The following is a 20,728-nucleotide window of genomic DNA, read 5'->3' on the forward strand; positions in this document are numbered from 1 at the left end:
TTTAGGGAGCTCAGTTTTGGCTGGGGCGCGTTCTGTCTTTAAAATCTCATATGGTAAACTTGTCAGCTTTTTAAAAAGTTAACCTGTTTCAGGGTTTGCGTGCAAAATCCAAGCCACGCTCAGTAATTTGATCCTGTTGTCATAGCAGGAAACTTAGAAATTCCTAATGACTTGATTTTAGGATTAGGGAAGTCATAAGCGAACTAAAGGAGGACGAGGAGTTCTCATGTTAAAAATGGATATGTATTGAAGTGGTGGTTTTATGTTTTAGAACAAGAATGAGGAACCTTCAAACCTCGGGCAAGCTCTCTCCCCCTTTTTAATTTCGTCAAATGCAAAGAGGTGATCCCCCCTGTACTGACAGTTGTACAAAATGTGGCACGGCTTTAAAAATCATTCGTGGTATTTTAACACGAATTTAAAAATCCGTGGTATTTTAAGTGTTAATGTTGCATCGACCAGGTGTAGGCCGGGCGCGGTGGCTCACGCCTGTAATCCCAGCACTTTGGGAGGCGAAGGCGGGCGGATCACCTGAGGTCGGAAGTTCGAGACCAGCCTGGCCAACATTTTGAAACCCCGTTTCTACTGAAAATACAAAAATTAGTCTGGCGTGGTGGCGCGCGCCTGTAATCCCAGCTACTCGGAAGGCTGAGGCAGGAGAATCGCTCGAACCTGGGCGAGGTGGAGGTTGCAGTGAGCCAAGATCGCGCCCCTTCTCTCCAGCCTGGGCGACAGAGACCCTGTCTTTATTAAAAAAAAAAAAAAAAATAGAGTGTGTAATTTTTACTGTGAGATAAAGCACACAGTTTCTAATCTGACGAATAGAGACGTTGAATCCCCCTTCCTTCCCGCTGGAAATAAGGGGAAAGAGGAGTTTTAGAATATCCGTGCTTTAAAATAATGCTTAGTAGTGAATACAACTTTATCACTTATGTGACTGTATATTTTCCCTTAATAAATGCTCGATCTCTCCCTTTGGGGGGAAGTAAGTTTATAAGAAACATTGCAGAGCAAGGAAGAGTCTCCTGTATACACAGACGTGGTTTCGGGGTGCCTGGAGCTTAAGGTTGGGGGGACGGGAGAGCCGGGGTGGGGGGATAAATTAAGTAGCCTGGGTTCGAGTTGGTCTTTTACCAGGATTTGCCAAGGTGAGTGGGGGGCGCTTTCCAGACAGAGGAAGCAGCGTGAGCAAAGGCAGGGAGGGCTAAACGCGTATGTTAAATGCTGTACCTAAGGGAGTGAAGAGGGGGCACCGTTTATGAACTTGACTGGCATCCGCAAACTGACTGGTCCAGTGACCCTCAGAAGTAGGTTGATGTCTAGTGGAGATGAGGAAGTAGGAAGATTAAAGAACCTTTTTAAAAGGTTGAGCAGAACAATGCCATAGCTATTGCTGTAGGCAGAAAAGGAAATTGGGGTGTTTCACATGACATTTGATTTCAGTTTGTCTGTGGTTGTGAGAATACTAAGTGAAGTTTAAAATATCTCAGCTTTCCCTTTTCCCACTTGACACCAGACTTTCAGATAATCCTGTAAATTTGTGAATTCAAAGCATGTGTAGATTAGAAGTGCTAAGATGACTTCAAATATTTTGTTAATTTATTGGTTATCAGAAAGATTTTGTTTGGAAGTAATGAAGAATGACTAGCATTGTAAGTTGAGTTCAGCCTCTTGGCGATTTAATCAAACTTTATTGATGTATTGCATAAATGTAATACTTATAATTTTTTCAAATGAGAGAGGAAACAACCATTTCTGTATAGAGTATTGTTAAGACCCACAGGATTTTAAAATGATACAATTTAAATTTGTTCATTGACACTGTATTTTGTGCTGTTGTGAGGAGGAAGGATTCCCTAAAAGTAAGGAGGAAATGTTTAAAGAAATAGAAAGTTTTAAAGGTTTAGAAGTTGAAGGGTGATTAACTTTTTGTTTTTTTGGTCTTTTCTCAAGAGTTGCATTAAAATGGGACTATTTAAAATGTAACAAGTTATTTAAATTGTAATTCTGTTGTTAGAAAACTGCCAAGCCTGGAATTAAAAAAAAAAAAAGAAAGAAAGAAAATGTTTAAAGGAATCTGTGTACTTTTCCTTAATCTGTTATAAAGACCTTAGAGATAGAAAAAGATTCACTAATGAAATTCTAAATTCCTATTCTGTTTTGAAACAGCAATTTAACCGGAAAAGTGACCAAAAAAAAAAAGAAAAGAAAAGAAATTGCTTATTTTTCATTGTCTAGTTTAGATTCTCTTTGTAGTAAGGTAGTATTAAAACCTCAAAAAGTACTTTTATTCATTACAAAGCATTTAAGAGCATTTCTTCATTTCTCACCAGATGTCATGTGTAAATAGGTACAAGTGTTGATTATGTGATAGCTATGATGTAAAAGTAACATAAATCATAATCTTACAAGGAAAATTTTGTGATTTAGAATGTAGTTTAAAATCATGTATATAATATGATTCTAAATTTTGTTTAGATAAGTTAGCAGGTTAATTAGGATTTCTCAGCTTGTATTAAGCTGCTTTTTGTGGCTTTTTAAAAAAAAATTACACCTTGATTACAGTCTTTTGACATAATAATAGACATAGTGAAGGAAAATGTTCCCAAACCCAACTAAGGTATGCATAGTAGGCAGTCGTTGCTTTTGTATATTTATTCTATTTTATTTAATATAAGTAAAATTAGATAATTTATGTCTGAATTTAAACCTTCTCATTGTTCCAGAAAAAAGAGCAAATGTCTTTGTGTGGCATGTAGCTCTGTTAACTAATAATTAGTGCTATCTTTGGTAAAATGTTTTAAAATTTAGATAATTTATTTTTATTCACATTTTTCTTTAGTATGGTTCTTCTATGTCACACAATAGGAAGTACCGGAATGAATTGTTTTTGTAAACCTCACTTCTTACCAACTATTTGTAGTGTGAATTTCAAGAGAACTATTTTTCTTGATTAAAGGGGGGAAATGGAAGTAAGTATGATGCAACTTAATCTTTAATAACAGGGCTGGAAGTTAGGAATGGATAGCTACAGCTAATGACTTCTTTTTTTAAGTAAAAGGCCACACGTGAGCATGAATGTTTCAGAAATGCAACACTTGAAAAAATAGAAATAACAGTGGTGTTAAATAATTAAGGTGACATATGATAGGCATAGATAAAGGGAATGAGTTAATGTAATGACTAGGGAGGAGCCAGACAATGAATCATAATCAGGAACATCTAGGTTATGCATTTTAAGGGACTCAGAATTTCCTTTTGTTCCAACTTTCTCTTATCTGGGTTCTCTGAAAATGGTTTTGTTTGTAGGCACAGGACCCAAATATTGCATGGGATAAAATTGTTTTTCTGAAATTCATATTTATCTGGGCCTCCTCTGTTTTTATTTTTTAAATAGAGGTGATTTGGTCTTGCCATTTGTTTTTAACTTTAATACCTGTATAATCTAGGACAGAATTTTAAATTTCTTTATTTTACCCTGGCACATGCAGTTTTTTCAAGAGTTACCTTTTTACCCCCCATGGTAACAGAATCCCTATTGCCAGAATCTTTTACAGTTTTTACCTTGTGGTGCATGAATCAGTTGAATACTCATCTGAAAATTTCCTTTCTTTGATTCTGAAAGCCCAGTTGAAAGTCAGCTGATGTATTGGAGTAATGAAGTCAGCCTGATACATTGGAATAGCCTTTGGCTGATGAGAGACCTGGTTTGAGGAAAAAAATAGTAGATCTTATTTTCTTTTTCTCCAAACTAAGTAGAGGTGATATTTGGAAAAAGGTACATTTTTAGCTCCATTGGCTTCTTTAGGTCTTAGGCAGTCTGTCACCCAGGACCTTTATGAGAGACATGCAGTCTAGTCAGCTATTCTCAACTATGGTGTTGACACACTGGTGTGACAATCATTTGTGTGATGTGTTGCAAGAGTTAAAATATTTGTGTTGTAAATTATTTATTTTTTAAATAAATGAGAGCATTTGAAGGCTATCGGTATATTGTCATTTTTCTTGCTTGCATTTGAATAAGGTTCTTTTTTGAGTGGGAGAGAAAAACAAGTTACGAGTAGCCAGAATCGCTTTGCCCAGATTTCTTCTCTCAATATGTGCATTGTTGCTTTCACTTCATGTTTTAAGGCAATTATTCTTAATCAGGAGTGTGTTAGAATTTCTTGGAAGGCTTTTTCAGAAACATGTATCTGGGCTTTAAAAACTTTGAAGATTTCTTTTTCTTTTAAACATCTCAAGTGGGGTAAGGACATACATGTTTTGAAAAAACTGCCTAAGTGATTCTGATGTACATCCCCAGTATGAACTCTGTTCTAGGGATTTCTTTGGATCTAAATACTCATTTGGCTATACCGGGATGCATTATCTTCTTAAATTAAGTTGCATTTATTTTAGATTGCAGGTTATGTGCTGTATCAGTTATTACCTCCAGTTGCTTTTATGCTTGTTTTTTAAATTTGGCAGTGCCATATTAGTGTACCATTCATAATTCATTTTTCTTATAACCATATAATTTTCAACTTTAGTTTTATCATCTGTAAGTTGGGATAATAATTTCTATTGTTTTTCAAATGGAGATTAAAGTTAAGAGGATCAAATGAGAAATGTATATAAAGGGGTCTTTAAAAAGTGTTATAATTACAATAATTAACTTTTTGTTCTATATACTTGATGCTGGTTGCTCATTCTAGCAATAAGATGTTAGTTAATAATGTGTCTATTTCTGATAATTTATGATCCATTTAAACATTTATTTCAATGTAATTTTTTATCTTAAAAACTCATACTTTATTAGATAGGCACTATGTTTTAAAATAGCACTCTTTCTTGCCTAAGTGCAAATAAAAACATAAATATATCTTACAAACATTTTGGCTATATCTCAGATGTTATTCTGATGTATATTAGCCTTTTAAAATATTCTTCAGAATATAGGGGTCAGTCCCAACTTTGCATAGTATTGCTTAAAGAAAAATACAGTAATCAACTTGTTTAGAGCCAGCTTTGGAGATGTTTTTGTGCTTTTCAAAACTGTGGTGATTTAAGGTTATCTTAATTAAGAGTACTTATTTTCCCTACAATTTCCTGATATATAATTTACCCTCTTCCACTCCATAGATGACTACTTTTCAGCACATTTTATATTCAGGAAGAATGGCACTGTGCAAAGCACAGTACTAAGGAAGGAAATAACTGGTGCATTGTACTGATGCATTATATAAATGATTTATAGCTGGGAAGTTTTTAAAAAATCATAAACAGATGAATCGAAATATGAATGAGTATGAGGAAATGCTGAGGTGTAGCAATCCTGGTACCTACAAAGCACTATTTTTTTTTTTTCCTTGGTAGTGGAATCTAATTAAAAAATCTGACTAATCACTTACATGATTATTTAACATTTGAATAACTTGTATAAACAAAAGACCTTAAGATATTTTAGTCATTCATTCAATAGATGTTTAATGAATATCTGTGTACAAGGCACTGATGAGTAAAACACAGTTTCTGCCTTCAAGTAGCTTGAAGAAATAAAACAAGTAGCTTTATCTCAAGAAGAAATAAGATGGTAAGTTTTCCCTAAATTACAGTTATTTGGAATAATTGCTATAAACAGAATACTATGGTAGTTTAAAGGAGGGGAGATTATTTCCAGCTGGGGGAATGTAGAGCATTACAATATACTCTGTTACTTGGTTGTAATACTCTACATTCCCCCAGCTTGTTAATTTTTGCCAATTAAGAGCTTCTGCAATGAGAAAAATAAATTCCAAGGATTTTAAATACTCAATATTATATGATAACCGATATTTATGTAATTTTTACTATTTAAAAATATTCTTTTCAACAACTACTTTTCTGTTCTTTTAATAGACATTTTAATAAACAATCTAAAGAAGTGTCTTGTAACCAATGAAGTTTTGTTTTGTTTTTGTTTTTGTTTTTTTGAGATGGAGTCTCGCTCTATCACCCAGGCTAGAGTACAATGGCGCAATCCTGGCTCACTGCAGCCTCCGCCTCCTGGATTCAAGCAATTCTCCTGCCTCAGTCTCTTAAGTAGCTGGGATTACAGGTGCCTGCCACCACATCCAGCTAATTTTTTGTATTTTTAGTAGAGATGGTGTTTCACCATGTTGACCAGGCTGGTCTGGAACTCCTGACCTCAAGTGATCCACCCACCTTGGCCTCCCAAAGTGCTGGGTTTACAGGTACGAGCCACCATGCCCAGCCTCAGTGAAATATTTGAATGCTCACTATGAACCTAGAATTTTAATTCATACTCTTCCCTCCCAAAGTTAAACACTTATCATTAACGATGTCATTTTATATCAGTTTCCCACCAAGACACCTTTAAATAAGTAGTGGGCGGGGATTTATTTGGCCTTTACTTCAGCCACATAAATTATTTAAAATGTCACTTAAAAAATAATGTTGATTTTGGCTGGGCGCGGTGGCTCAAGCCTGTAATCCCAGCACTTTGGGAGGCCGAGACGGGCGGATCACGAGGTCAGAAGATCGAGACCATCCTTGCTAACAGGGTGAAACCCCGTCTCTACTAAAAAATACAAAAAATTAGCCAGGCGAGGTGGCGGGCGCCTGTAGTCCCAGCTACTCGGGAGGCTGAGGCAGGAGAATGGCGTAAACCCGGGAGGCGGAGCTTGCAGTGAGCTGAGATCACGCCACTGCACTCCAGCCTGGGCGACAGAGCGAGACTCCGTCTCAAAAAAAAAAATAAAAAAATAAAAAATAATGTTGATTTTAACAGTTTTTAAGAGGAAAATATACTCTTTCTTAAATACTTCTACAAGGATATATAAGGGTATGAAATATTTGAAATTGTGGCCAGGCGCAGTGGCTCACATCTGTAATCCCAGCACTTTGGGAGGCCGAGGTGGGCGGATCACGAGGTCAGGAGATCTAGACCACGGTGAAACCCCGTCTCTACTAAAAATACAAAAAATTAGCCAGGTATAGCCGGCGCGGTGGTGGGCGCCTGTAGTCCCAGCTACTCGGGAGGCTGAGGCAGGAGAATGGCATGAACACGGGAGGCGGAGCTTGCAGTGAGGCGAGATCGCGCCACTGCACTCCAGCCTGGGTGACAGAGCGAGACTAAGTCTCAAAAAAAAAAATTTTTTTTTGAAATTGCAGTATGAATTTGAAATATTTGAAATATGCAAGGATAAAATTGTGAAATACTCATCTGCATATCTTATGCTTTTGAGTAAAACTGAAATAAGGATTATGTATGGGTTAAAGTCAGTTTTCTCTGGCTCTTCATCTTTGAATAAACAAATAGGTAGTAGATTCAAGCACAGGGAGTTTGCACCATACAGAATAAAATTGAAAGTAATGGTAATACTTTATTCAGTAACCCAAAGTAGAAGCCATGGAACCATCAATGATTCTTTAATTTCTGAGCCATCAGTGATTTTTTAATTTCTCTTAACCCTAATGTTCAGGCACCAGGTGCTGTCAATTTTATCTTTTAAATAATCTTTCATTCCTTTTATCACTGCCATATATCAGACATACTGTCATCATTGCCCACATTATTATAGTGGTCTCTAAACTGATCACGTTGCTTTCTTTTTTCTATCTGTCTGCTGTAACTAAAAAAAATTTTTTTTTTTTTTCGAGACGGAGTCTCGCTCTGTCGCCCAGCCTGGAGTGCAGTGGCGCGATCTCGGCTCACTGCAACCTCTGCCTCCCGGGTTCACGCCATTCTCCTGCCTCAGCCTCCTGAGTAGCTGGGACTACAGGCGCCCACCACCACGCCCGGCTAATTTTTTTTTACATGTTTAGTAGAGACGGGGTTTCACCGTGTTAGCCAGGTGGTCTCGATCTCCTGACCTCGTGATCCACCCGCCTCGGCCTCCCAAAGTGCTGGAATTACAGGCGTGAGCCACTGTGCCCCGCTTAAAATTTTTACTCTAAAATGTAAATATGATCATGTGATTTGCCTGCATCAAAATATTCATTGATTTCATCACACATAAAATGAAATCCACATTGCCAAGTGTGCTCTGACTTTTAGTTCTCTTTGTAAGAGAGGAAGTGTATTCCACTTACATTGGTGATTCTTAAATAAACCCTCCTCTGTGGACACACTGTTCCCCTTTCCCTAGAATACCTACATTTTTCCTCTTTATTTCCCCCGCTCTTTTGCTTTATTAACCGCTCTTTTTCCACTGACACAGTTGGGCATTCCTGACTCTTCCGCTCTTATTTCCACAGAATTTTGTTAGTGCTTTCCTTCCTTCTGTAGTCTAATAATATGTGTTGTTTGCCTTGCTGTTCTGTAAGGTCTTTTAGAGTGACAGTTGTGATGCCACCATGGTATCACTAAATCATTGTTATCAAGAAAGCATCTGAAATAATAGACACCATTTATTGAACGTATATGTATATATGACACTTGGTAAGAATTTAGCACGTATAATCTGTAATCTTCACAACAGCCCAATGAATGAGGTAGGTGCTATTATGATTATTCCTATTTTACAGAGGCGGAAACGAAGAGATTTTAATTTTAATAACTTTTCCGTGGTCTTACTGTTAGGAAGTAGATGGGGTAGGATTCCAGAAGCCTCTTCTTCATACTGTTCTGATAAGGCCCACTGTGTTACCATTTCTCAGGATTGCTTGCATTCTAACAGGAGAAGCCTTAGTCGGCACTAAACTGATGAAGGGACCCCTTTTTTTTTTAATGGAAAACATCTTCACACCCCTATTAACTCCCCTACTTGCAAGTACAGTTGAGTGTCTATTTACCTTTCCCCCCACAATTTGGATAATAAAAAATAGTAAAGTTGCATATATTTTAAATAACTTTATTGACATATTGACATATAATTTATGTACAACAAACTGCACTTTTAAAGTATGCAATTTGATAAGTTTTGACGTATGTATACAACCTTGGAATCATCATCACAAGATAATTAACATGTCCATTGTCCCCCCTGCCTTTACTATCCACCATATATCCCTGTTCTTAGGCAACCAGTGATCTGCTATTGTTCATTGTATGTTACTTTACATATCCTAGAGTTTCATGTAAATGGAATCATGCAGTTTGTGCTCTTCTGGTCTAACTTCTTTCACTCAGCATAATGATTTTGAGAGTCATCCATGTTATTATATGTATCAGCAATTCATTCTGCAGATGCTTATTTTGAATTTTAGTTATTATAGAAAGTAAATATTTTTTTTTCTCTGTTGTATCTTTAGAAAAGGTTTACATGGGACTGATGACACATTCTTTGAGCCTGAAGTCCCTCCTGGGGCTTGTTTTGATATACTATGTGTAAGTCCTTTAACATTTGAATGGAGATAGAAAAAACTTACATATGCTTCTGCAGGGATTTAAAAGCATTTTCATTTTCAGTGAATGGTCTTTTCATTCAGTATTATGAATATGATGTAAAATCAAGCAGTTAAATACATTTAACTCACTTTAGGAGTGTAATATTTTACTTCTGAGTACTATCTTCTTTACCCTTCTTGGGGAATCTTGGGGGAAACCCTTCTGCTAGGTCTCACGTGGGAGGTGGATATCTCTGAAGTGGTTATCTCAGAACTTCATATTGATGTTAGCTATAGATATTAAGCTATAAAGTGCTAACCAATCAATATGGTTTGAATGACTTGTTTTGACACTACACAGGGACTCAATCTGAATGGGAAAAAAAGGTGCCTCTCCCAGCCAATCTCCAAGATAACATTTCAACCTTGTTATTTAATGTTAGGAGGAAAAAAAATCTTTATTTTAGTCTGCTGTTATGAAAAAGCAGAAGTGTTAAAATCCATTATTAATTGCTGTATTAATCTCACTGACCTCCTCCTTTTAAAAAACTTTTCAGGTGCGTATAACCCATATATAGAGATAATTGAACAACCCAGGCAGAGGGGAATGCGTTTTAGATACAAATGTGAAGGGCGATCAGCGGGCAGCATTCCAGGGGAGCACAGCACAGACAACAACCGAACATACCCTTCTATCCAGGTAATAGACCCTTCTTCTATGTCTATCTCGCTATTAGTTGCTTCGTATATTAGCTATAGCAATTATTTTAAAGGGACAGTTTCTTAACAGTCATCTCCACAGTTTTGTCTTTTTCTTTTTTCCTTTTTTTTTTTTAAACAGATCTGTTAAAAAGACATCTATTAGATAGATGTCTAAGGACATCTCTTAAATATAATATGGAGTCTTCCCCACTACAGATAGCTATATGGTGCTGTGTATTAACCTAAGTAGAGCGACTCATAATATTTAGTCGCTCTACTTAGATTAATACACAGCACCATATAGCTATCTGCAGTGGGGATAGTTGGCAGCTTTTGGATCATGTTCTTTTTCATGGAACGCAAAGATAATAAGGAAAACTCATTCTCTACAGAGGTGAGTGATACTATTCTGTAGATTAAACATAGGTTTGATAACTCAGTCATAATTCTTCTTGGCTAGTCTTAGGGCTAGAACATTTTTTTCTCCTTTTTCTTACCTTTGTTGCTTGTCTCTGATTCTCTGAGTCATTGACTGATTTGAAATACCACTTTATAAATGTAGTTTTCTCACATTAGCATAAATTTTTAACAGCTTTTGACCAAAAATGACTTTGGTAAACATACTAATAGTTATAAGATGTACTAAATTTATTTATTTATTTTTGAGATGGAGTTTCGCGCTTGTCGCCCAGGCTAGAGTGCAATGTCACGATCTTGGCTCACTGCAACCTCCATCTCCTGGGTTCAAGTGATTCTCCTGCCTCAGCCTACCGAGTAGCTGGGATTATAGGTGCCCACCACCACGCCCAGCTGATTTTTGTATTTTTAGTAGAGGCAAGGTTTCACCATGTTGGGCAGGCTGATCTCGAACTCCTGACCTCAGGTGATCCATCCGTCTCGGCCTCCCAAAGCGTTGGGATTACAGGCATGAGCCACCGCGCCCGGCCAAGATGTACTAAATTTATTTACTTATTATATGTTTATTTATTTATTTTTTGAGACGGAGTCTCACTCTTTTGCCCAGGCTGTAGTACAGTGTCACAATCTCTGCTCACTGCAAGCCGCACCTCCCGGGTTCATGCCATTCTCCTGCCTCAGCCTCCTGAGTAGCTGGGACTACAGGCGCCCACCACCACGCCTGGCTAATTTTTTTGCATTTTTAGTAGAGATGGGGTTTCACCATGTTAGCCAGGATAGGATGGTCTTGATCTCCTGACCTCGTGATCCGCCCACCTCAGCCTCCCACAGTGCTGGGATTACAGGTGTGAGCCACCACGCCCGGCCTATTTTTTATTTTTTTGAGACAGAGTTTCACTCTGTCGCCCAGGCTGGAGGGCAATGGCATAATCTTGGCTCACTGCAGCCTCCGCCTCCCGGGTTCAAGTGATTCTCCTGTCTCAGCCTTCCGAGTAGCTGGGACTACAGGCATGTGCCACCACACCCAGCTAATTTTTGTATTTTTAGTAGAGATGGAGTTTCACCGTGTTAGCCAGGATGGTCTCAATCTCCTGACCTCGTGATCCGCTCGCCTTGGTCTCCCAAAGTGCTGGAATTACAGGCGTAAGCCACTGCACCCGGCCCAGTGTACTGAATTTATATTTTCTATTTGTAAACTGTTTTTCATTTGAGTTTCAGTGAAGGGTTTATCCTTTAAATGCCAATTAAAAACTTTAATGGCAAAGTAGATTTTGAAAAGTGTCACTTTTTTTTTATTTGAAAAGTGTTACTTTTATCAACAGATCTTAATTCATTGTTTTATAACTAGATTATTTACAAAGTCTATTCTGTTGATGAACTTAAAGGGAATTGCTAAGTTATAGAATAAATCAGTGGCGAAATTATATATTGAATTCCATATTTCTATTTTTATCACATTTTTGGCAGTAGTATGGATTTGGGTTATGTAAGTCTTTTAAATGTTAAAATGGGTGAGATGCTAATAAAAAGGAACTAAGGAAATACTATTTGGCCAGTTTTTTGAGTCATTTTTAAAGTTTTCTTCATAATTCATCTTATCGTATGCATCTCTAAAATATTTCTAAGATCTGTATTTTTACTATTCCAGTAGGTCCTAAACACTTTACAGCTTGAGTTGTGTATTTGCCTACTTATAGTCTTGAGCAATTACCTTTACTTTCATACAGAAAGAAATGTAATACTTCCTGGTTACTTTCAAATTCTAATTCAAAATTATGGATTTTAGTTTCCTCTACCTCGTAAGCTACCCATTCTTACTTTACCTTGCTCCTTTGTGGTATGCTGGTTTTCACATTCCCTGCTTTGTTCTTGCAAATTTACTAGCTTTCAAACTAAGCATTATTTCCTGTCCTCCTTCCTCTTCCCTGTTAAAACTCTCCTTTCTACTCTGTGTTCTAAGATGTACTTTCTATATGAAATTTGATGTTGTTAAACTCAGTTTGATTTATTGCCTGTTCTAGAGTGCACTTGGGGTATGCTTACTGAAAAAATATTTTTGTGAAGTGAAATGTCACATATTAAGTAAAATGATCATATTTATGTGCTATCCTTTCCAATATGGCTTAATATATATTCAAGGAATGTTTATGGTATGACAGTACATTTAAGAGCTGGGCATTTAGTGACTTAACATCTGTTTTCTCATGTTCTATGATAAAATTTGGGTAGAGTTTTACTTGTTTTGAAAGGAAAATTAAGTAGAGTCAAATGATATGACCAAATGAAATTAGGGCAGAAAATATGTCAAGAAGCTGAGAGGTAAGTTCTTCTATACTGGTATTCTCTGGAAAGTTTCATCTAAACTGCAGTTGTTTGTCAGTTGGACTTTATTTATTTAGTGCCAATTACATTATAATTAATGTAAATTGAACTCTCATTTAGTAGATCAGTTTATAATGTGATCTATTTGGATCATATATTTAATTTCCCCCTTTTTTCAGATTATGAACTATTATGGAAAAGGAAAAGTGAGAATTACATTAGTAACAAAGAATGACCCGTATAAACCTCATCCTCATGATTTAGTTGGAAAAGACTGCAGAGACGGCTACTATGAAGCAGAATTTGGACAAGAACGCAGACCTTTGTTGTAAGTACACAGTTACAGACATCTTCAGAAATAAGATAAGACATAGGACGTTCTGTTTCTTCTCCGTGACAATCTGTTACTTTTTAGCAGAATAATTTTCTCATTCTACTTCTATTTACTATATTTTACACTTATATTTTTACTATTTGCATTAGAACTACCCTTTCATTCTTCATTAGTAGACACATCTTATGATGGTTAGCAGGAAAACATTTTTATTGTCATTAAAAGTAAACGTAAACTTATTGTATACTGTGATTTCCTTTCTTGGGGTGGACAGTTTTCGAAATAATTTTTCACTCTTTTTTTTTTTTTTTTTTTTTCGAGACAGAGTTTTGCTCTTGTTGCCTAGGCTAGAGTGCAGTGGCACGATCTTGGCTCACTGCAACCTCCACCTCCTGGGTTCAAGCGATTCTCCTGTCTCAGCCTCCCGAGTAGCTGGGATTACAGGCATGTGCCACCACGCCTGGCTAATTTTTTTGTATTTTTATTAGAGATGGGGGTTTCTCCATGTTGGTCAGGCTGGTCTCGAACTCCCAACCTCAGATGATCTGCCTGCCTCTGCCTTCCAAAGTGTTGGGATCACAGGCATGGGCCACCGCGCCCAGCCTCTGTCTTTTCATTTATAGTTAACTTATTATTATTTTGAGACAAGGTCTCGCTCTGTTACCCAGGCTGGAGTGCAGTGGCATGATCTCGGCCCATTGCAACCTTCACCTCCAGACTCAAGCCATCTTCAGCCTCAGCCTCCTGAGTAGCTGGGACTACAGGCATGCACCACCATGCCCAGCTAATTTTTGTATTTTTTGTAGAGATTGGGTTTTGCTGTGTTGCCCAGGGTGGTCTTGAACTCCTGGACTCAAGCAATCTTCCCTCTTTGGCCTCCCAAAGTGCTTGAGATTACAGATGTGAGCCATTGTGCCACGCCCATTTGCAGTTAACATAAAAATGCCTGGATGTGAGAAAAATCAACTGGAAAACTCTAGAGTTATTATTTAGAAAATGGCAGGTTATAGAATTAACATATAACAGTAGTTCTAAGATAAAAATAATCATGTAATATTTCATGATAGTGAGGCTACCAGAAGACGGGCCCATTCATCATGTTAGAATGTAAATTAATAAAGTTGTCTGGTAGGCAATTTAACTGCATAACAAAAGCCCAAAAAATACGAATGCCTCTTGAGCCAGCCATTCCATTTCTAGGAGTTTGGCCTCAGAAAATAATTAAGTGTACTCAGACATTATGCTCTAATACTGTTCATTGCAGTTCTCTTTTTAATGGCAAAAAGCTAGAAGCAATTCAAATAGTAAGCAAAGGGGATTAATTAAATAAACTGATACATTCATGCAATGTACTCCTGTACAGCCTTCAAAATCATATTGCCAATATGTCTATTGGTATGTAAAGATAGTCACAATATATTAGATAAATAGGTTTTCTGTTTTTTGGTTTTTTTGTTTTTGTTTTTGAGACAGAGTCTTGCTTTATTGCCCAGGCTACAGTGCAGTGGTGTGATTTTGGCTCACTGCAGCCTCTACCTCTCTGTTTCAAGCGATTCTCCTGCCTGAACCTCCCATGTTAGCTGGTATTACAGGCATGTGCCACCACGCCCAGCTAATTTTTTGGTATTTTTATTAGAGACAGGGCTTCACCATGTTGACTGGGCTGGTCTCGAATTCCTGACCTCAGGTGATCCACCTGCCTCAGCCTCCCAAAGTACTGGGATTACAAGCATGAGCTATGTTGCCTGGCCAGATAAATAGGTTTTAAAACAATATGTAAAGAATAATCCTATTTTCATTTAAGATAAATTTATACATATACATGATGTATATATGTTAATACTAAGGTATTAGTAGTTGGGTGGATAAGATTGTAGGGTTTTATGTTTTTCTTTTAACTTATATTTTATAATTCATTTTTGTAATGAACATGTATTGGCTTTTGGGGAAAAATGAACTAATTACAACAGAAAAGGGGTTAATAGTCTCTACATATATTAGTAATAACCATTTAGAAAAAAATGCTTTAAATGCTCCTCTTACAATAACACAAAATATCTAGTATTATACACACTTGGCAAATATTTGTCTATATTACTTGACCTCCCAACAACATTTTACACTATGATCACTCCTTACCTGAAACATTTTTATTCCTTATTTTCTGTGAAAACAAACTTCCGTTTTACTTCCTGCTTTTCTGGCTGTTCTTTCTTAGTTACAGGCAGTTAAATTTTTGGATCACCTTACTTACTGTCCTAATACTGCTCTTTATGGCTGTTCCATCTCTCTCCCCAATTCAGGATCCCATTAAGGATTACACACTATAGGTAGCATTATATTTAACATGAATAACATGAATAATATTTTCATGTTAACATGAAACATTTTGGGCAAGAAATCTATAGAAGTGATGCAGTATAATTCTCAAAGTATCCCTTCAGTTTTTTTTACATTATTAGCGATATTATCTTGGCATTCTATTATAAAGAAGAACTTTCCCTTCCTCTTTCTCCATTTAAAAAGTATCACTATAAACTCATGCATTCTTATATTTAATGTATTATAGTTATTGTTATTCTTTGGATTTTCAAATTGACCCAGATTTGATTAATGCAAGCCTCTTCAAACTGTCTCCTGTGTTTTTTTGATATGTCCTCATCTTTCTTTGAGCACTTTTTTACTTTCTGACAAAACAAAATGTTCAAGACTTGTGCTTTTCTTTTTTGAGACAGAGCCCCGCTCTGTTGCCCAGGCTGGAGTGCAGTGGTGCGATCTCACCTCACTGCAACCTCCCCCTTCCGAGTTCATGTGATTTTTGTGCCTTGGCCTCCCAAGTAGCTGGGATTACCAGCCTGCACCACCATACCCAGTTCATTTTTGTATTTTTAGTAGATACAGGGTTTCATCATGTTGGCCAGGCTGGTCTCAAACTCCTGACCTCAATGATCCTCCTGCCTCAGCCTCCCAAAATGCTGGGATTACAGGCATGAGCCACTGTGCCTGACCATCTTGTGCTTTGTTTGCCCAGCCGTGAAGCTATCAGCTTTTTCCAGAGATTCTTGGTTCCTTTTGGTGGGGAATGGTGTTTAGTCTGATTGCCTTCTCAACATATTCCCTTAAATGTCTCAAAAGTACCTTAAGTAGCCAGGCACAGTGCCCATTGCTTGTAGTTACAGCTACTCAGGAGGCTGAAGCAGGAGGATTGCTTGAGCCCAGGAGTTTGAGTCCAGCCTGGGCAACATAGCGAGATCTTATCTCTTACGAAAAAAAAAAGCACTTCAAATAGAATATGCCCCAAACCATGATTTTACTGTGATCATATCTCTTTCCCCTCATAATTGGTCTTGTTCCAATGTGCCATGTGTTAGTGATTGCTATGAAAGGCCTATAGGTGTCATCTCTGGCATTCCTCATCCAGGTGTACACGTTGAACCTACTAACAATTACTTTCTCAAGCGGTTCTGAATCTATCCACTTCACTCAGTGAAATTCATCACCGTGGTACTACCACTATAGTCTAAACCGGGGCTGCTGGAATAACCTGACTGGTCTTGCATCAACCATTTTGTACCTTTTCCAAACCTTCTGTCTTTCCTAACTTTAGCCAGAGTGATCTTATGGAATTCCACATACAAATGAAATTGTCTCTCCCTTGCTTAAAACATTTTAATGGGTTTGTTTGGCTCTTGGAATAAAGACAGCATTCCTTCTATATCCTATAAGGCCCACGTGACCCACCTGTATTTCTAGCCTTCTATTAAACTCGACTTTCCTTAATTTTTACACTCCACTCACAAAGCCTTCCTTTAGCTTCCTCTGTTTCCTCCTCCAGTGCTCTTCTATAGGGGTCTTTGTGTGACCTGTTCCTATTGCCTGGAAGTCTCTTCTGTTCCATCATAGGCTCCCATAACATCATGTATACTTCCTTCATAAAACTTGTTATGATTGCAGTTTAGCATTTGTGTATGTGTGATTATTTAATGTATATCTGCTTCACTAGACCAGAGACTACCAGACTTTTTCTGTAAAGTACTAGATAGTAAATATTTGGGGTTTTGCAAGCTGTATGGTCTCTGTTGCTCAGCTGTGCTGTTGTAGCATGAAAGCGGCCATAGATAATATGTAAACATCAGTTTGGCTGTGTTCCAATAAAACTTTATGTGCAAAGACAGACAAGATGCTGGATTTGGTCCATAAGTTACAGTTTGCCAACCTTTCCACTAGACTGTAAGCTTCTTCAGGAAAGGGATTGTATATCCCCATTACTTTGCAGAGTTTTTGGTATATAGTATGAACCCCAAAACTTGTTGAATGTCTGTGAATGAATGAATGAATAATTGATTCAAACAATCTCTTGATCCTTCATTTCAGAATTTCAAAAATTACCACCACCTCTAATATTCTGTGACTAGCAGTCAAATATGAGATTATCCAGATGAAACAAAATGAAGTAATATAAATGTATTAATATGAAGAATTCTATAAAATCTTTTGCCAAAGAAAAAGAATCAAACCAAGAATCTTTCAAAGAAGTGGAATACTTTTGAGGAAGAGGATTATAGTTCCTAGATTTCAAGAAAGGATTACGAATTCAAGCTTTAGCCGACCAAGCATAGTGGCTCATTCCTATAATCGTAGCACTTTAGGAGGCTGAGGCAGGCGGATTGCTTGAGTCCAGGAGCTTGAGACCAGCCTGGGCAACATGGTGAAACCCTTACTCTAGAAAAATATAAAAATTAGCTGGGTACAGTGTCATGTACCTGTAGTCCAGCTACTCAGGAGACTGAGGTGGGAAGATCACTTGAGCCTGGGAGGTGGAGGTTTCAGTGAGCTGTTATGGTGCCACTGCACTCCAGCCTGGGTGGCCGAGTGAGATCATCTCAAAAAAAAAATTTTTTTTTAAGATTTATTTTTGTAGTTATTGGAGGCAGAGGAAGGAAATGTGAGATATTTTAGGTGCTAGCAAAATTGTAAGTGTATTGAATGTGAAGAGCATGAACATAAGAGAGCATGAGCATGGAGACAGGTAGACAAAGTAGCCTCTGGTTGCAAGTGCCATGTGAAGTTTGAACAATAGTAATGTTATTATAATTGAGTTAATTGAGTTTTGCTTCCTTATTCACACCCACCCAATTTTACTGATGTCATGGTTTTTCCATGTGGGAACAAGTATGACTGATGGTGGTGGGGGAGTTCCCCCCACCATCATCTATGCTACACATATGCAAATTAGTAATATTTGTAGCTATTGGGAAGTTTTTCATAAATGACATTTTGAAACTTGTTAAATATTATTGTTAGCATTAAAATTCTTTCTAATAAGAAAATTTTAGTAATTTTTTATGATGAATGGCTATAACTTTATATAGCACAAAACATTTTCTACTGCTAGTAACAGTGAATTCAGGGCTCAAAAAGCAAATCTCCGTGAAGCTAGGCCAACAGCATAAATGAGTGGTGTGGGTCAAGTGTAGGAGGACTAACAGGCACTGTAGCAAACTGAAGAGCCCTGCATACATGGGATTCAGTCCCTAGCCTGTTGTTTCTGTGCCAACCTAGTATTGCCAGGTATTTAACATGTACAAGAGAAGCCAGAAATCCAGATGTTCATATGCAATTACCCGATTTCTAAATGTAGATAATCTGTGCAGATTTTTAAAAATATAGGCAACACTTTTGTGGGCCTAGCAAAACATAGGTGTGAGCTTCAACCTGTGAACATCTTTTTACAGCTTTTGCTTTGTGTTATCAACCATACAGACTTTATTGATTTGATTCCGAATTTGAGAGGTAAATTTTACCATTTGGTATTGCTTTACTGTTAATCTATATTTTGGTATGTTTGTTGACATAGGCATATTAGTAAGATGTAATTGTAAAACACTGTATGTTAAAATGATACAGTATATGTCATTTTAACAGTTCTTAGAAGTACAACACCACTTCCTTTTTTTTTGAGACGGAGTTTTGCTCTTGTTGCCCAGGCTGGAGCGCAATGGCGTGATCTCGGCTCACTGCAACCTCTGCCTCTGAAGCGATTCTCCTGCCTCAGCCTCCCGAGTAGCTGAGATTACAAGCATGTGCCACTATGCCCCGCTAATTTTGTATTTTTAGTAGAGACGGGGTTTCTCCGTGTTGGTCAGGCTGGTCTCGAACTCCCGACCTCAGGTGATCCACCCGCCTTGGCCTCCCAAAGTGCTGGGATTACAGGCATGAGCCACGCACCCAGCCACATAACCCCACTTCTTACTCTCTGATCTTTATTAAGGGCAATTGGAAGCACATTCATGCTTTGGTATGTCCAGCTGACAGCATGATAACTTCAGTATTGCTATGTTTGCTTTTTGCAGTATTCCACGTGTTTATAATGCAGTTTTGAATATTGTTTTTTTCCTCCTAGTTTCCAAAATCTGGGTATTCGATGTGTGAAGAAAAAAGAAGTAAAAGAAGCTATTATTTCAAGAATAAAGGCAGGAATCAATCCATTCAATGGTAAGTATGTTTGATAAAATCATTTCTATTTATTTGGGTGTTGATTTCTGTTTATTTTTTCTTCCCCCCCTTTTTTTTTTTGAGATGGAGTTTCGCTCTTGTCACCAGGCTGGAGCTCAATGGCACGATCTCAGTTCACTGCAACCTCCATCTCCCAGGTTCAAGTGATTCTCCTGCCTCAGCTTCCAGAGTAGCTGGGATTACAGGCGCCCACCATCACACCCAGCTAATTTTTGTATTTTAAGTAGAGACGGGGTTTCACCATGTTAGCCAGGCTGGTCTCGAACTCCTGACATCAGGTGATCTACCCGCTTCGGCATCCCAAAGTGCTGGGATTACAGGCGTGAGCCATCGTGCCCAGCTGTTTATATCTTGAACCTGTGTTTTAAGTTCTGTGTTTACTTTTCTACTTGTTGACTTATACCTGTATCTGAGGAATGAAGTATACTATTTAAAATAGTTTCTTCACAGTTGTTGAAAAAAAATCTTAGGCACACAGAGGTTTCTGGTATTGTTGGAGAGTATCACTGTTTTATATAATAAAACTTCAAAATGTTGTGATCCTTTTTGAATGTGGCCTTCCTTATGCCACTTCCAGCTGACAACATACTCTCCCCCTTTTGAATGTTAAATAGGCACTGTGTTTATAAGGTATTGGAGTGCATTTAGCTCAAGGGTATATTCGCCAGTAAGATTTAATCCCAATGTGGAAGAAGAAGCATAGAGATAATAGATATCACACAAAGTATTTTCATAGCATATTTGTGTGTATGTTTATCTACTGTTTAGTGAATTTTATTGAGGATAGCATTTATTAAGTATTTATACTTATGGTACTATCTGCCTTGTGCTATAGGTATAAATACTTAATACTCCCTGACTGTTACTTGTAAGCTCTCTGTATTGTTTGAGTAGATAAGTACTACCACAGTAGGTGCTGGCATCCTATACTTAGAGCAGCCTCCATTCTGAAGTCTTCTGCAGCTACTTAAATATGCAGAAGTCAGGAATTAATTGACTATAATATTTTCAAAGAATATATTTCTTGGTCATATTTAAGACATCCTTATACTGGTGGTTTGTATTTTTCCTGGATGTATAAAAATAATTTAAGAGCTATGTTGGTAATTTAAGGAATATATTCACAGA

The 20,728-nt window shown here is 37.5% G+C and overlaps 1 protein-coding gene across 2 annotated transcripts in view; it reads left to right on the forward strand.

The window, feature by feature from the left end:
- REL (REL proto-oncogene, NF-kB subunit) overlaps positions 1-20,728 on the forward strand; it is a 43,007-nt gene that overhangs the window by 477 nt on the left and 21,802 nt on the right. For both annotated transcript variants that reach the window (XM_033239132.1, XM_033239133.1), the window contains exons 2-4: positions 9,867-10,009; positions 12,930-13,078; positions 19,488-19,579. In XM_033239132.1, the coding sequence (XP_033095023.1) occupies positions 9,867-10,009; positions 12,930-13,078; positions 19,488-19,579 (384 nt within the window). The remainder of the gene's footprint in view (positions 1-9,866; positions 10,010-12,929; positions 13,079-19,487; positions 19,580-20,728) is intronic.

This window comes from Trachypithecus francoisi, unplaced genomic scaffold (assembly GCF_009764315.1).
Source record: "Trachypithecus francoisi isolate TF-2019V2 unplaced genomic scaffold, Tfra_2.0 Lachesis_group17, whole genome shotgun sequence".
NCBI lineage: Eukaryota > Metazoa > Chordata > Mammalia > Primates > Cercopithecidae > Trachypithecus > Trachypithecus francoisi.